The sequence below is a fragment of the Hemicordylus capensis genome, chromosome 2 (assembly GCF_027244095.1).
Source record: "Hemicordylus capensis ecotype Gifberg chromosome 2, rHemCap1.1.pri, whole genome shotgun sequence".
In the NCBI taxonomy this organism is placed as follows: domain Eukaryota; kingdom Metazoa; phylum Chordata; class Lepidosauria; order Squamata; family Cordylidae; genus Hemicordylus; species Hemicordylus capensis.
This window is the reverse complement of record NC_069658.1, coordinates 413,345,458-413,361,238: the sequence shown is the minus strand read 5'-3', so window position 1 is coordinate 413,361,238 and position 15,781 is coordinate 413,345,458. Positions and strand designations below refer to the sequence as shown.

General features: G+C 45.1%; 1 protein-coding gene across 9 annotated transcripts in view; it reads right to left on the bottom strand.

The window, feature by feature from the left end:
• BPTF (bromodomain PHD finger transcription factor) overlaps positions 1–15,781 on the bottom strand; it is a 148,268-nt gene that overhangs the window by 29,026 nt on the left and 103,461 nt on the right. For 5 of the 9 annotated variants that reach the window (XM_053291890.1, XM_053291892.1, XM_053291889.1 and 2 more), the window contains exons 17-20: positions 6,727–6,850; positions 4,830–5,082; positions 3,319–3,480; positions 2,620–2,771 (exon numbers count right to left, since the gene is read on the bottom strand). In XM_053291890.1, the coding sequence (XP_053147865.1) occupies positions 2,620–2,771; positions 3,319–3,480; positions 4,830–5,082; positions 6,727–6,850 (691 nt within the window). The remainder of the gene's footprint in view (positions 1–2,619; positions 2,772–3,318; positions 3,481–4,829; positions 5,083–6,726; positions 6,851–15,781) is intronic. The other 4 variants (XM_053291896.1, XM_053291898.1, XM_053291893.1 and 1 more) reach the window with 3 other exon arrangements.

The following is a 15,781-nucleotide window of genomic DNA, read 5'->3' as shown; positions in this document are numbered from 1 at the left end:
CCACATCGAATTAGCATCTCCTTTATCCAGTGTAAATGCACTATACTCCGATGGGGAGTAAGCTGGGTTGAAGCCCGTATCTAGTTCCAGAGACACTGGCCAGGTAGGACGGTAGTTGGGAGAAACTTCCTTAGGGGCATCCCTTTGCAGTGACAGCACTCAATCTCCCGGTACCGAAGGCACACGATCCAGTGCCGAGGGGATAACTAATGAAGCCTGATCCTCTCCTGACTTCTTCGATAGGTACAATTTTGACTTCTTCGGAGGCACTTCCACTTGTGGCACTGCAGATTTATTTTTCTTGGGGATGTGCATAAAGTGTTGGCCCACTGGAAGAGATTGTTTGACCACTTTTTAGCAGTCAAAATAGGAGCCGATGAAACAGAAGTTGCTCCTGAAGGTGAAGGGGGTCAGCAGTGGCAATGGCGCAGGTGTAGCAACAGTGGCCAAATCCTTAGACTCTATAGGCTCAGGTACTGCAGCCAGCAGTAGCGAAATCATGTCAGATGACTTAGGGGTCAGTACAGCATTCCCAGATCCCGAGGTCGAAGCCGTCGAAGCCATTTTCAGGGACAACGCCTCAGAAGAGCAAAAAGACAATTCCCACAGGGCTGCACGCAAGCGGGAAGCCCTATTCTTCTGAGCCTGTTTTGTAAATTTCTGGCAGTGAGAGCACGTCTCAACAACGTGGAACTCCCTTAAACAAAGTAGACACTCTGTATGCATGTCAGGGGAAGGTCTTTTGCCTCCGCAGCAGACACGCTTCTTAAAGTTCTTTGTGTCCAGCATAAGAAACCGAAAAAGGCCTCATGGGCCTTGTCATCTCATCTCAGAGTGGAGCACATACTGGGGCTGGGGTGGGGGGGAGAGAGAGAAACAAACAAACAAAAACAAAAAAACAAAAAAGAAAACCAAGAAAAACTAACTACCCAAAAAGAAAAAAGGGGTAAAGGCATGAAAAGGAATAAATAGCAGGAGAATTGAAAGAGGAGGAAAAAAACCACCTGTCTGTTCTACTTGTGCTGAAGCTAGAAGTTCCTAATCAAGTCCACTGAAGCGCAGACGACGAAAGACTGAGGGGATGAGGAGAGGCCCAGCCGCATACAGCAGCTGGGGGCGGGGCTCCCGCCCAAAGCAGGAGATGGAGCTTGGAAGATTCCGACATGGTCTCTGCACAGGCACAGAGCCCAGAAGTATACAAGACAGAGACCATGTTGAAGAACCTAATTTTTCTTGTGCTGAGAATAAAGGCAGGTATATAACAGCTTATTTCTGTATAAATTGAGACTCATATATATGGATACAAAAACATTTCTCAGAAGCTATTTTATTTAAAGCGCTAACCAAATTCTCTTCTCTCTAGTTAGGCCTCTGTGCTTCTGAATATCCCCATTAACATTGCTTTTAATGAAATTTTATTAATATAGTAACACCTCTGACATGTGGACTCCCTCCCTTACAATAATCAAATTATTGCTGTATTTACATAAAAATATCAGAACAATAGGGCAGGGAAAGGAAATGTAAGACATCATAAAGGAAAAACAATAGTGGATCCCTAAAAACAGAACACTTTTCAATAGTAAGAATGAATGGACAGTGTGGAAGCTGTTACAGCCAAGGAACAATCATCGGCTGTTTTAAGATGAATCCTAAAAGTAAATATCCATTGAATTGTTACAGACCATTCTGTGTTTCTAAGGAAACCAAATAGTAGCTGCATGTCAGCTAGTGTTTAATTTCTAGAAAGCCTCTCTGCTAATCCTGGATGAATGAGTGCAAACTTTGGCTGACAGAATGGCGGCAGAAAGATAGCTTCCATACATTCTCAGATATTCTAACCACTACAAGTTTCAGATCTGGGTTCTGGCACTGAAAATAGGTTTCACGCTAAGCCTCAACTCAAAATCAAGCTCTGATGAAACCCCAAGAACAACCTTATTACAAACCATGTGCCAATAAGGGGGCCCCGTTGCACCACTGTGGTTTACAAGTAAATATACTTCTCCTTTGCACAATTTAATGCAATCCCATCCGCTGTAGTGGAGGGTAGGTACCATAAAATCCCTGTTACCAGTCGAATCTGTCCTTGTGGGCAGGGTGTCAAAACGATGACTCATGTTTCTCTATACTGCTCATTTTACAGAGATATTCATATTTCTCTTATCTCCCCACCTTTTATCAAACATTTCTGTTAGAAGAGATGATGGATATACGAATTTTTTATTAGCTGATCACTGTTTCTCTACAACACTGTGGCCAAATTTTGTGCAGTCGCGTGTTAGATTAGGTCTGAGCTGATTTGAGAATCAGTGTTTTGCATTACTTGTACTATTTTTATTGTGTTTTGTTTGTTTCTGTGATGTTGGGTCAATGACTGTAATAAAGCATTCATTCATACAAGTATATATATTTTATGGAGAAAACCAACCCAAATCAACCCAGTTAAATCAGCCCATAGTGCAACAGAATTGTTCAAAGCCTCAAAACTGCCAAGGATATCGAATAAGTCTTCAACAACTGCAAAATTCTGAATAACCCTACTAAATCTAGACCTGTCCCAAAGTGGATTAAGGAAGTCCTAAATCATTTTAAGAATAAAAGAACAACCCATCTTACTTGTGAAGCACTCGTCGTACATACAGTCGTTGCATTATTTGGCCTAATAGTTACAGTTGCTGTTCTTGGCTGGAATGAAGTAAAGGTTTGCTGGTTTGCTCCAGTAGTTGATGGAAGGATACCCAACACTTTCTGTTGTACTTGAACAACACCTGATGAAACAAAATTAACAATATATTTATTTAAAACATACCTATCAAGACATTTCACCCAGGCATTCTACATTACATGATCTTTAAAAACTTTTTTTTTTAAGTAAAAAGTAAAACTTGAGTATTTTGAAACTTTGTATTGAACTTTTAAAGGGAATTTTATCCTATATTCATGGAATGAAGAATATGCTCCAAACTTGTCAGAACTGAAGAATGCCAATTCTTAAAAGTGACTAAGATTACTCTAAATTCAGAAATTCCAAACTGTAAATTCCTTATGAGGGAGTTAAGGCAAAAGAATGGGTATTGTTTAACTAAAAAGTGATCTAGCAGATACTTCTTGTAAACATAGTGTGAAGCATCCAACAATGGTTAAGAGATCGGGATCATGCATTTCAGCCCCTCCCTGCAGTGAACCTCCTCTGACCTTTACCACAGTTAAGGAATATGTTGCCAACCAAAGTTAACTGCAGGGAGGATAGATCAATTTACTGGGAAAATATTAAAACAAAGAAAAATTAGATTTCTCATGACATTTCCCTCCTACCTCCTTGAGTGGCTGGTACATTAACAGCAACTATCTTGCTATTTGCAGGCAGCGGCAGCTTTGTAATCACTTTGCCTGCCATAGTTACTGGACTGCTTGCAATCTGGAAAGTCTGGCCGCTGCTGGAAATGGTTGTTGCTGATGTAGCGGTTGTGCTTGTGGCTAATAAAAACAGAAGCAGTGGTCACTTTCTGATTCTAAACAATCAGAAGTAAAAAATTATTCAGGTTGGATTCCAACAACGACTTGCATAAATGGAAGACATTTCATCACGAGTACATGAGAGGGGAGAATTTTAGTGAATCATCTCCTTCCACCTTACTCCATGAAAATATACTCCAGAGGGGCCCCATCAGGGAGCAGATTTTCAGGGGGCACAGGGAGCTGAAGAGGAAACGGGTATTGACAAAAATCACCCTTTCCACTTTGCATGATAGAACTTCTTCCATTTGCACAAATTGTTCTTAGGATCCAACCCTTTCTCTTTTATCATCCGTGTCATATTTCTGTTTACCTGAGAGAAGTCACTGGCAGCAAAATATAACTATTGTCATTATATAAATCTACAGTGCAGCTTTATTTCCATTTTTAGGCATTCTAAATAAATCTTCCCCACAAAGAAAACTAAGAGAATGTGGAGCCAAAGAGGAAAAACTCAAGTATGGGGAGGGGGATTGAGGTTTATGAAATGATGAATGGATGAGTAAAAATGATATACTCGTAACAGCCTCACCCAATGAAAATTGTCCAGACAAACAAAAAAGGCACTGAATCACTCAACCTAATTAATGGTGATGGACAACTTAAATAATATCCCTCATGAACTAACGCGATCAACTGGCATTAGACATGACAATTGTAACTGCCATCTTCAATAGAGTATACTTTTTGAGTACCAAGTGCTAGGAACAACCACCCCCTCCATTGCTTTGAATTTCTCAGCACAAGTTGGCTGCTCCCCTCAAGGAGACAGAATGCTTGACTAGACAGACCCTGGTCTGATTCAGGAAAATCAGCTCTTGTGATTTTTAAAATAGGGTGTGTTTATGAGAGCACTGAGTGTTAGTAATACATACTGTTCAATTACTAACTACACAGTGTAAAAAAAAAGTTGACAGAGTACACAGCTGACAGAAGCAGCATCCCTTATGCAGCTACCTCCCAGAGAGTGAATACCTCCTGCCAGGGCTCAAGCCCAGGAGGTACCAATGGAAAGGTTCTGTTTGCAGATCATGGCATCTCCCACAGTGAACTGTGCAATGGCATATGGAAGCCATTTTTTAGTTGCTGCAACTGTGCAATTTGTGGACACAGCATCCGAAAGAGATTACCCAAGTAGAATTTTCACACGAGCAACTCCTGGCCATAAGCCTACCAGCAGTTCCTAGTGCTCCTAGAGATGACAGCTTGGGACTGTCCAATACAGGAATCAGCACCAATATTATAAAAACTTAGTATGGCAAGCCTGAAGGCTCACAGACAATACTTTTACTACTAACTTAACAATTTACCTGTTGAAGACTGGCCTTGCTTAACCCAAGTAGCAAAAGTCTGATGGAAGTTCTTGTTCTGCTGGAATGTTACTGTAGCTGGAGATCCCACTTTAGTAGCAAGTACTACTTTGGCTCCACTGGGCACAGAGCGTGGTAATGGGCCTACCATAACTTTCTGGGGAGTGGAGACTGTGGTTGCAGTACTGCTAGTTGTTACAGCAGTAGTGGCACCACATACTGCAGGCAGCTGCTTTTGTTGCTCCAGCCGTTTCTAGAAGAATGAAAAATAGTGGTGAAATGAAAAACAATTATTGCTAGCACACGCTACATATAAGCTCTCTCACTGCAAGTACATTGCTGACAGCATCCAGACTAGTTAGTCATGAATAAGCACCACTGAAACCAAAGAGACAAGGTAGGCATGACTTCCCATTAATTTCAATGGGACATTGTCATGACTAACTTAGTCTGGATGGTGCAATTCTGCATGCATTTACTTAGAAGCAATTCCTACTGAAAACAATGGAACAAACTGCATGTTCCATAGTTTAGCACATTAACTTGGATCCCAAAATACCACTTCACTCGTGGTAGTTCCTTCCATATTTGAAATGAGACATTTTTAAAGATGCGATATCAACATAGTAAGAACGCCAAAGGAATATTATATGCGATTATTATTGAAGCCCAAAAAAGAATAGTGCTAATATACCATCGTGGCTAAATCTCAGCTTGATCTCTTCTCTGGTATAAGCTCACTAGGTGGCCTTTGGTAAGTTACACAAATTATTTGCATAAGCTATTTAAGCACTGCATTATTTAATATATATTATTTTATAGCAAGATGGTTCAGAAATGTTAAAAATTAACTAACAGCCAATTATGTATATCAATTTAAGGAAAGTTGAACATCTGAAATAAATATGTATTTGACAGCTCAAATTCTTCCTAGAGTGCTCTACTTTATAGTTATTTTTATTTATGACATTTGTATACCGCTTTTCAGGTGAACCTCCCAAAGCAGTTTACATAAAAGCTTCAATAAGGAACTGTACATCAAGCAACACGTTTAGATCTTTACTTTCGGCTTTGTTACTTCCTTCCTCTTTCCTCTCTTCAGAGCAAGGTGGTTCTTAGGTAGCTCTGTAGTGAGTCAGGAAGGGCGGGGCCACCTGAGCTGAAACATGGGAGCTGCTGTGACTATCTCCAGATGTTATACTGCACTGGATAACAAATCATTTGGTATAAAAATAGGATATGCTGCTAGAGAATCAGGGAAATGACTTTTTACTGAAAAAGTTTGTTACTGGCTATCTGAATTCAAAGAACTGCTCTGCAATACCATTTTAGACCTGTCAATAAGAACAGGATGAAAAACAGTGTTGAAAGTATTCTGGAAGTGCTAAAGCCGTTTAGTGGATAAGTAGGGGAAACTGTAGATCTTATAACATGCATGTGTCATAATTAGCAAGTTGCATTTATATCCAGTACATATCCAATTAATGTTAATCTCCATTCCAACATGGAAGCATCTCCAAGTCCATACTTGGCAGTATGCCAAACATTACTTTCATGAGACTTAGGAAAATTAAGTATCTTGGCAACCTCTACTAATTTCTTTTAAGATGATCTGGACTGGAGCACAACAAAGAGGGGGGGAATTGAATTCCATACCACACTTGACATAAGCAAAAAATAGGTGACAAAATGTAATATATTAACATGGTTTTCCACTAGGAGATTTAACTATATACAAATATAGTTTGCATATAGTATGAATATGGATATCAACTATATGCAATGCAAATATAAAATAATTCTGTGTAAGAGGTAGACACTTCCATGTTGATTTTAAGATGTATATTGTGAACAATGCAAACTTCAACAGGCAGGACTATTAAAAGGCTACCCCCACCTGCTGGGCAGCCAATCGTTGCTGTTTTAGTTGAGCCTCCATTTGGGCCTTGAATTCCTCGGCCTTCTTCTGTTCACTAACCTTAGCCTGTTGCTCAACTGCTTGTGCCTTTTCCTTCTCCACTCTGCCAAAAAAAGTGAACAGGAAAATTACTACTGGGTATTGTAATGACAAAAGAACAGGTTGCTTACCTGTAACTGATGATCTGTAGTGATCCGTTGTCATTCATAAGCAATGGGTACTGTAGTACCTGCACAGGGACCTCACAGATGGATTCGCTAGCTCCTCGTGGCGCCCGCACCTTAGCCCATGTGCTTGGCATGACAGCTGATATCAGAAATTAGGGCACCACCTGGTCGGTTCCTGGATTATCACCATAGATCGATGATCATCCTTGTATTGTTAAGTTTCCTTGTTTGTTTGTTACATGCAGTCTACTGCAGTGGGGAGTGTCATGAATGACAATGGATTACTACAGATCATCAGTTACATGTACGCAACCTGTTTATCTGGATCATGATCCGTTGGCATTCATAAGCAATGGGTGATTAGCAAATTTCCGTTAAGGAGATGGGTTTAGTAGAACTGGAAGTATTTATCGTAACACACTTTTTAACGCATTCATCCCAATGCTCGCCTCTGCAGCAAAGCAGAAATCTATTGTGTAATGGTTTATGCAAAGCTGATGGGAGGACCATGTGGCTGCAGCAAAAATGTCCTGAATCTTGATACCAGATAGATGGGCCACTGAGTATGTATAAGCCCTTGTCGAGTGGGCCCTTATGGCATGTGGAAGTTGCAGAACCTGAAGTTTGTTCGTCAGGGTGATCAACTTGACTAGCCAATGTAATAGTATCTGGCATAAGATTGTGTGGCATGAGAACTTTAGCTCATTTGAGAGCACACTTTCATTACATATATTTTGGGAAATTTTTATACTATTTTATTGGTTTATGTATGAGGATGTACTATATTTTATTTTTTTTACAATGATATCAATTGTGTTTTAAGTTGTTCTATGTAGAACGTTTAATTATTATTAAAATACCCATTTTAATCTATATTCACAGTTCTTAGTAGCCTAACATTATATTTTTTCCTGATCTTATGTGGTGTTCAGTTTATCTTTTGGATCAGGGACACATCCTGTTTTGTGTTGTGAGATAGTGTGACCTCTGGCCTTGCCGCTGGAAGGAAATGAAAAGGTTATCAGTCTTGGAGGAGCAATATGGCGGCTTGACTGTGAGCTAGGGTTCCTTGGAACTCTGACCTACGTCCCTTGCATCCCTCAAAAAATAACAGCTGGACTAAGCTACTATCAACGGGAAGGGCTGATTCTTATCTTGAAAGAAGTCGAGCACCTCAGGATTTATCCTGATCGACGACTCCAGGAGGAATTATTCTTCAAAACCTCAGGTTTGTGAGCGCCCTGCATTACCATCTGTAGATAAAGAGCCCGCCAGCTGAATTAAGACCATCAGACTCCCAAGCTTTGAATTTTCACTTTGCTAAGTATAAACAGGTTGCTTACCTGTAACTCTTGATCTGGAAGTGATCCGTTGTAGTCATAAACAATGGGTTCTGGGCCTACGCAGAGACCTCGCGGGCTGACTTAGTAGCTCCTCATGACACCCCTCCCACCTGTACGTGCTGTGCAAAGTTCATTAAGATTGGCGGTTAGGGTGTCTTCCTTTCAGTTTCTTGCAGACTGCCTGTGTTGACGACCTGAGAATGCCACCATGCCAATGGGAACTGTCATCTACTGCAGCGGGGTCGGCATGGGGGGTCTTATGACTACAACGGAACACTTCCAGATCAAGAGTTACAGGCAAGCCACCTGTTTATCTGGATCGTGATCTGTTGTAATCATAAGCAATGGGTGATTAGCCAGCTTTCCTTCTAGAGGCGGGTGCAGTAGACCCAAAACTAATGGCAACACCCTTTTCAGAACATTTCTTCTGAAATTTGCCTCTCGTGACATCCATAAGTCTATTGCATAATGTTTAATGAATGGGTGTTGAGAAGACCACGTGGCCACCATGCAGATATCTGTTATTTTTATGCCTGAAAAATGGGCTGCTGAGGCAGCATACGTTCTGGTTGAATGAGCACGTACCATCTTCGGGGGTGGGGCGCCATGCTTCTGGTTCGCCAAGAATATCAATTCCACCAACCAGTGTGCTAAGCTTTAGGGGTGAGTCCAAACCGGTCCGGCGGCCATTCTAAGGAATGGCCGAACTGCCGGACCGGTTCGGCCCTTGCTGGTTCGGGTCTGGGTGGGGGGTATAACTTTAAGGGCGGGAGGGCTTTCTTACCCCTCCCGCCTCTTCGCCCCCTCCAGCGCCCGTATTTAACTGAACAACGGGGCACTGGAAACCAGCCGCCCCCGCCGCCCCCCCCCGAAGATTTACATTCAAAGGTACCCATACCCCTGCCGCCGCCGCCGGCCAGCCCTCCCAGCTGCCCACCCGCCCGAATCCTTACCCAATGGTTTAGGAGAAAACGAGAGGAGCTACCGAACACAGTTCCTCTCGTTAGGAAGGCCTCCAGCAGACTGAAGGCGCTTTGCGCGCGCACGCATGCGCGCACCACAAAGGACACCGATCGCCTGAGGCCCGGTCTACCCGCCGGGAAAAGGCCGGGCCTCCGGCGATCGGAGGCCCGGTCTACCCGGCCTTTTCCCGGTGGGTAGGCCGGGCCTCCGGCGATCGGTGTCCTTTGCGGCGCGCGCACACGCACGCGTGCAAAGCGCCTTCAGTCTGCTGGAGGCCTTCCTAACAAGAGGAGCTCTGTTCGGTAGCTCCTCTCGTTTTCTCCTAAACCATTGGGTAAGGATTCGGGCGGGTGGGCAGCTGGGAGGGAGGGCTGGCTGGCGGGCGGGCGGGCGGGCAACGGCGGCAGGGGTATGGGTACCTTTGAATGTAAATCTGCTGGGGGGGGGGGCGGCTGGTTTCCAGCGCCCCGTTATTCAGTTAAATACGGGGGCTGGAGAGGGTGAAGAGGCGGGAGGGGTAAGAAAGCCCTCCCGCCCTAAAAGAAAGGGCCCCCCTTCGGTGCCGGTCCGGACCGTGCACATCTCTACTAAGCGTTGTCGGGAGACAGGGCAGCCCTTGCACCTCCCCCTGTATCCCACAAACAGTTTCTTTGTCTTTCTAAATCCCTGAGTCATTTGAAGATAATAGAGTAGGACTCTCCAGACGTTCAAATAATGAAGAGATGTTTCTAAGGGCGTTTGGGGGTCACTGAAAAAGGTAGGCAAGATTATATCTTGGTTTCTGATATTATCTTTGGGCAGAAGTGCGCATCTGGCCGCATGACCACCTTATGTGGATAGAACTGAATATAAGGCTTATCCACCCGGAGAGCCATCAATTCACTTACACGTCGTGCAGAGGTGATGGCCACTAAGAATGCCGCTTTCAGAGTAAGCAGGTGGATTGGAGCCGTTGCTAGTGGCTCAAAAGGATGTTCTGTTAATGCTGCCAGCACCAAAGATAAACTCCATTGTTCTATTGGTTTCCGAACTGGTGGATATAGATTGAGGCCCTTCAGAAATCGTTTACATTCAGGATGGGAGAACATTGTTGTTCCATCCCAACCCTTATGTCTGCAGAGAATGGCTGCTAAATGTACTTTAATGGAAACATTAGCCAGACCCTGTAGCTTTAGTGTTGTCAGGTACAGGAGGACTTGTTGAACTGTGGCATGCAGAGGCTGGTTGTTCCAGGCGTGCACATAGGTCACAAAGCGCTTTCACTTCCTTGCGTAATTCTGCCTTGTCGAGAAACATCTGTTTAACAGAATGTCCTTCTAAACCCGATCCGCCACGCTGTCATTCGGAGTGTCTGGACATCGGGATGTAGAATGGCACCCTGATCCTTGTGTAGTAAATCAGGTGCTAGTGGGAACTTGTGGAAGTAGCCTTCTGACAGCTGCAGGAGTGGGGCAAACCACAGCTGGCACGGCCACCAAGGCATCAGAAGAATGCAGGATGCCCTGTCCCTCAATCTGTGAGCTAGTACTCGGCCCATAATTGTTAGTGGCGGGAAGAGATATAGGAGGCCTGCACTCCAAGAGTGTTGGAACACATCTCCCAAGGAACCCCATCCTATGCCTACACGAGAGCAGTAGTCCGCACACTTTTTGTTGACACTCATTGCAAACAAGTCGATGGACGGGACACCCCAGAGGTCGAAGACCCTCTGTAGGTAGCCATGTTTTATCTCCCATTCGTGGCGTTGGTCGTGAAAGGAGACTTGACTGAGGCTGTCCGCCAGTTGATTGTCCACCCCACTTATGTGTATTGCTACGGGATAGATGGTGTGTGCCACACACCACACCCAAACTTTCAGGGCCAGAGAACATAGTGACATGGAGACCGTGCCCCGCTGCCTGTTGAGGTAGGCAATTGCCGATGTATTGTCCAGGTGTACTTGCACTACCCTTCCTTTGACTATGGGTTTGAAGGCTTTCAGAGCCTGGAATACTGCCAGTAACTCCAAGTAACTGATATGATGCTGCGTTTGTAGGTCTGTCCATTTGCCTTGAATGCAATGGTCCCCGCAATGGGCTCCTCCCAAACCTGAAGTGACGTATCCGTTGTCACCCATCGCGTCGGGGCCAATGAGACAAAAACAAACAAACCCTTGGGTCTGATTGCCGTCCACCATCCACCAATGGAAGGTCTTCAGTACACTCAGTGGAATTCGTAGATGAGTACCCTGGCTGTCTACATTGGGCTGGAAATTGTGTAGGTACCAGCGTTGTAAGGCCCTCATCCACATCCGTGTGTACCGGACTGTCATGGAGCAGGAGGCCATCAGTCCCAGCAGACGCTGTATCTGCACTGCCAGTTGTATGGGATTGCAGACGAACTTCTGAATAAGTAGATGTAACTGTCGTATGCGTTCTGGCGGTAAGTACGCTTTCCTTTCTTCCAGGTCTAGGATTGTATCAACAAAGCTCAAACGCCTTGCTGGGTTGAGGTTCGACTTTTTCCAATTGATATTGACTCCTAGGTCGTGGAGCAAGTGAACCAATGTTCGTATCTGTCTGACCAGCCACTGCCTGTCCTCGCTGACTAGTAGCCAGACATCTAAATAAAGATAAACTATGATCCCCTTCGTTCTCAGGTAAGCAATAATGACAGCCATTACTTTGGTGAAGACTCTCGGTGCTGTCAAGAAACCAAAGGGCAGGACCACATACTGGCAGATCTGTTGACCCACCATGAACCTGAGATACCGCAGATGGTTCTCTTGGATGCCGACATGAAAATAGGTGTCCTTCAGATCTGTCATTCTGAATTTCCTGTCTGTTACATAGCAATTGAGTCCCCTTAAATCCATGACTGCTCTGATTCCTCCATCCCGTTTTGGGATCTGGAAGTATTGGTAATAAAATCCCGTAAGCCTGTTTGCCCACTACACTGGCACAATTTCCTGTTTTTCCAGTAATACTTGCACCTCTTCCTGGAGCACTGACGTGGCCTTGGTGAACTTCATGCCCGAAAACTGTGGATGAGTTCTGAATTCTATCGCATAACTCGCCTGTATAATTCACAAGACCCAACGATCTGATGCCATATTGTGCCATGTTTGGGCATGGCTTGCCAGTCTAATGTTGTTTCTGGCAACTACAGAACAGATGTTTGGGGCCCTGGCAAGAACAGAACCAGTGTTTGGTGTTCTGGCTGAAATGGCAATGTCATGTGTGTTCAAGTCGATGTTGTTGACCTTGGCTAATGCTGTTTTGTGCAGTGGGTGAACAATCCCGTCAAAAGGACCATTTGGAATTGTCCTTGTTCTGACGGGCATTATTCCCTTTAGGTTCTGATTGTAACCTTTAGGCTGTTGATACGGTCTGTATCGTTTGCAGAATTCCCTTTTCCCTTGGTAGTGGTAAGGCTTCTGGCAGGAATAAGAGCGGGCTTTCGTCGCACTTCCAGATGTGGTCGATGTTGTCATAAAGGTTTGTGCTGTGAATTTGGATTTCTTCAAAGATTCCATTGTAAAATCCGTGTCATCATGAAAAATACCTTTCCAATCAAATGCAAGGACTTCAATCCGCTCTCTCATATGTTGATGGAGGGACAAGGAGCGCAATCAAGCATAACGACGCATGCTGATAGCTGAGACCATCGCCCGGGATGCTGTTTCAGCCAGATGTTTGAAGGCGCTCAACTGTTGCCGTGTTACGGCTGTTGTCTTCTCATATGTTTCATTGAACTTATACTGGAACTCTTCAGGAGACATGGCGGTTGAGTCCTGTAACAGGGTATCCCACAGGATGTGGTTATAGAGGACCATGCAGGCTGCATAGTTAGCAATTCTAATTGCTAAACTGGGTGTGGAATAGATCTTATGGCCCATCACATCCAGCTTTCTAACTTCCTTCTCTCCAGGTGATGTGTGGCGGTGTCCCCCACGAGATGAGGAAGCACAATCAATGACCAATGAATTGGGCACTGGATGGCGTAAAAGGTAAGTGTCTTCTCCTTCTCTGACTCTGTACAAACTCTCCAATCTCTTTGGAATGGGGGCAGAGACCTGCAGGGCCTCCCAAGCTGTCTTAGCAGCTTTGCTAATGGCTGGTATCACGGGCAAGGCCACTGGGTGAGCTGTTCTGGATCTTGCCATCATATTATACACTGGGTCGGCTTCCTCAGTCTCAGGTGAACTGAGCTCCATCCCAAGTGCCTCCGCAATCTCTCTTACAAGGGTATGATAAGCCTTCAACTCTTCGGTCAGAGATCTGAAGAGGCGAGGAGGTATGTCTGAAGGTGGATCAGACCTAAGACTCAACATCAGAGTCGGACATTTCCAACGTTTCCTCTTCTGTAGAACAGGCATCTGGCAAGGAGGGCTCCTTTGGCGGCGGAGGACTAGATTTCCTCTGCCTCTTTCCCACAGGCTTCTTTGGAGGCAGTGAGATAGAGGAAAAGAGAGGAGAGCTGGTCTTGTGGTAGCAAGCATGACTTGTCCCCATAGCTAAGCAGGGTCCACCCTGGATGCATATGAATGGGAGACTTGATGTGTGAGCACTGCAAGATATTCCCCTCAGGGGATGAAGCCGCTCTGGGAAGAGCAGAAGGTTTCAAGTTCCCTCCCTGGCTTCTCCAAGATAGGGCTAAGAGAGATTCCTGCCTGCAACCATGCAGAAGCCGCTGCCAGTCTGTGAAGACAATAGTGAGCTAGATAGACCAATGGTCTGACTCAGTATATGGCAGTTTCCTATGTTCCTATAGCAGGTAGGTTTTGGGCTCGAGGAGCTGTAACATCTGGCCCTAATGGGCTCAGCAACACCTCCAATCGGGCTGGTGGTGCTTGAGGCACTACGTTACGTTGCCCCAGATGTGGAATCATCTGGATTTGCGGTTGCTTGAAATTCCCCTGTGCGGCAGAAGGGGATTGTTGCGCTTTCCATTGCAGGTAGTCCGCAGTCATCAGGTGGTGTATGGCGAAAACCGCAGGAATGAGCTGGAGTAAGCTGCTTTCGTGTTACCAGCTGCATTTGAAATAGAGACATGGATGGCGTCCTGGGAGGGTCTAGAGCAGGGATTCTCAACGTTGGGTCCCCAGGTGTTATTGGACTCCCATAATCCCCAACCAAAGGCCACTGGGGCTGGGGATTATGGGAGCTGAAGTCCAATAACATCTGGGGACCCAACATTGAGAATCCCTAATCTAGAGGATCTGCCTCCTGTTCAATGTCAAGCCCAGTACTCAAGAAACCATGGAAGGTAGACCCTGAAGACATGCTGGCAGCGGAATCTAGCAGTGTGTGCAAGGCAGTCGTGGTTCCCTGGTGCTGGCAATGATCCTCTGCTTGTTCTCCCAGCTGCACCCGCACATTTGGAGTTCTTGGAGTCAAGGGAGACTGCTCCAGGGTCTTTGCAGGAGAGAGAAGATGGATAACCTTCGATGGCTGCAAAGCTGCTATCGTGGCTTGCAAAGGATAGGCTGTTGACATTGAAGCTTGCAAAGGATAGGCCGTTGACATTGAAGCTGCTATCAACATTGAAGAAAAAGCTGTCGACATTGAAGAAAAGGCTATTGACAATGAAGATGTTGTCAACATCGTAGCTAATGTTGGACTGGCAAGCATCAAAGCTGAAACGCTCGATGTCGAGGCCTGTGTCCTCGACATTTAAGGGGATGCTGTTGCAGTCTCGATAGTTATGCTCAATGCTGTAGCCACCACCGTTGTAGTCAAAAGTGCTGCAGACTCCTCCGAGTCACCATCGAATGATTGCACTACTCAAGGAGAAGGGGTCTCGGTGTTTCTTTTTCGGTGGCTCAGCATATTCAACAATCACTTCCAGACTTGTGACAGCGCCTTCTTTCGCCATGTCTATGCCCCTTCGCTGACACCTCCTTTGGTTTTTTAAAGAGGTAATCAGCAGACTTCGAACCATCAGAGCCCACAGTTTTAGACTGCTGTTTTGCACATCTGCGGGCGGCCGACTTTGACGTCAACCCAGATTCCGATGCTGACCCAGCACTCAACATTGACTTGGCAATTGACGCCGTTCGGCTGCTTGACACAGAAGGAGAGGTTGGGCGCGGCATCAGTGGGCGGAGCGCTTCATCATACAACGCCGCTTTAAGGCGTAGTGCTCTATTCTGCCGAGTTTGCTTGGAGAAAGAGCAGCAAATCTTGCAAGCAGCCATATTGTGCTCCTCCCCAAGGCACATTAAACAAGTGTCATGGAGATCAGTGGACGGAAGTTTAGCGCGGCATTTAGCACAGCGCTTAAAGGTTTTTTCCACTTCCATCTCTGAGGGAAAGGTCTGTTCGTGAAGTTTGTTTCCTTATCCGTTTCAAACACAATAAGTTCTTACAAAACAAGCCAAATCATAATCCAAAGAAGTCCGTTTTCCAATCCTGGTCAGTTTAAAGTAGTTGTAGTATGAGCTATTACAACAAGGTATGAACGCTAAGGCGGTCAAAGAGAAACTGAAAGGAAGATGCCCCAACCGCCAATCTTAACGAACTTTGCACAGCACATGCAGGCGGGAGGGGCGTCATGAGGAGCTACTAAGTCAGCCCGCGA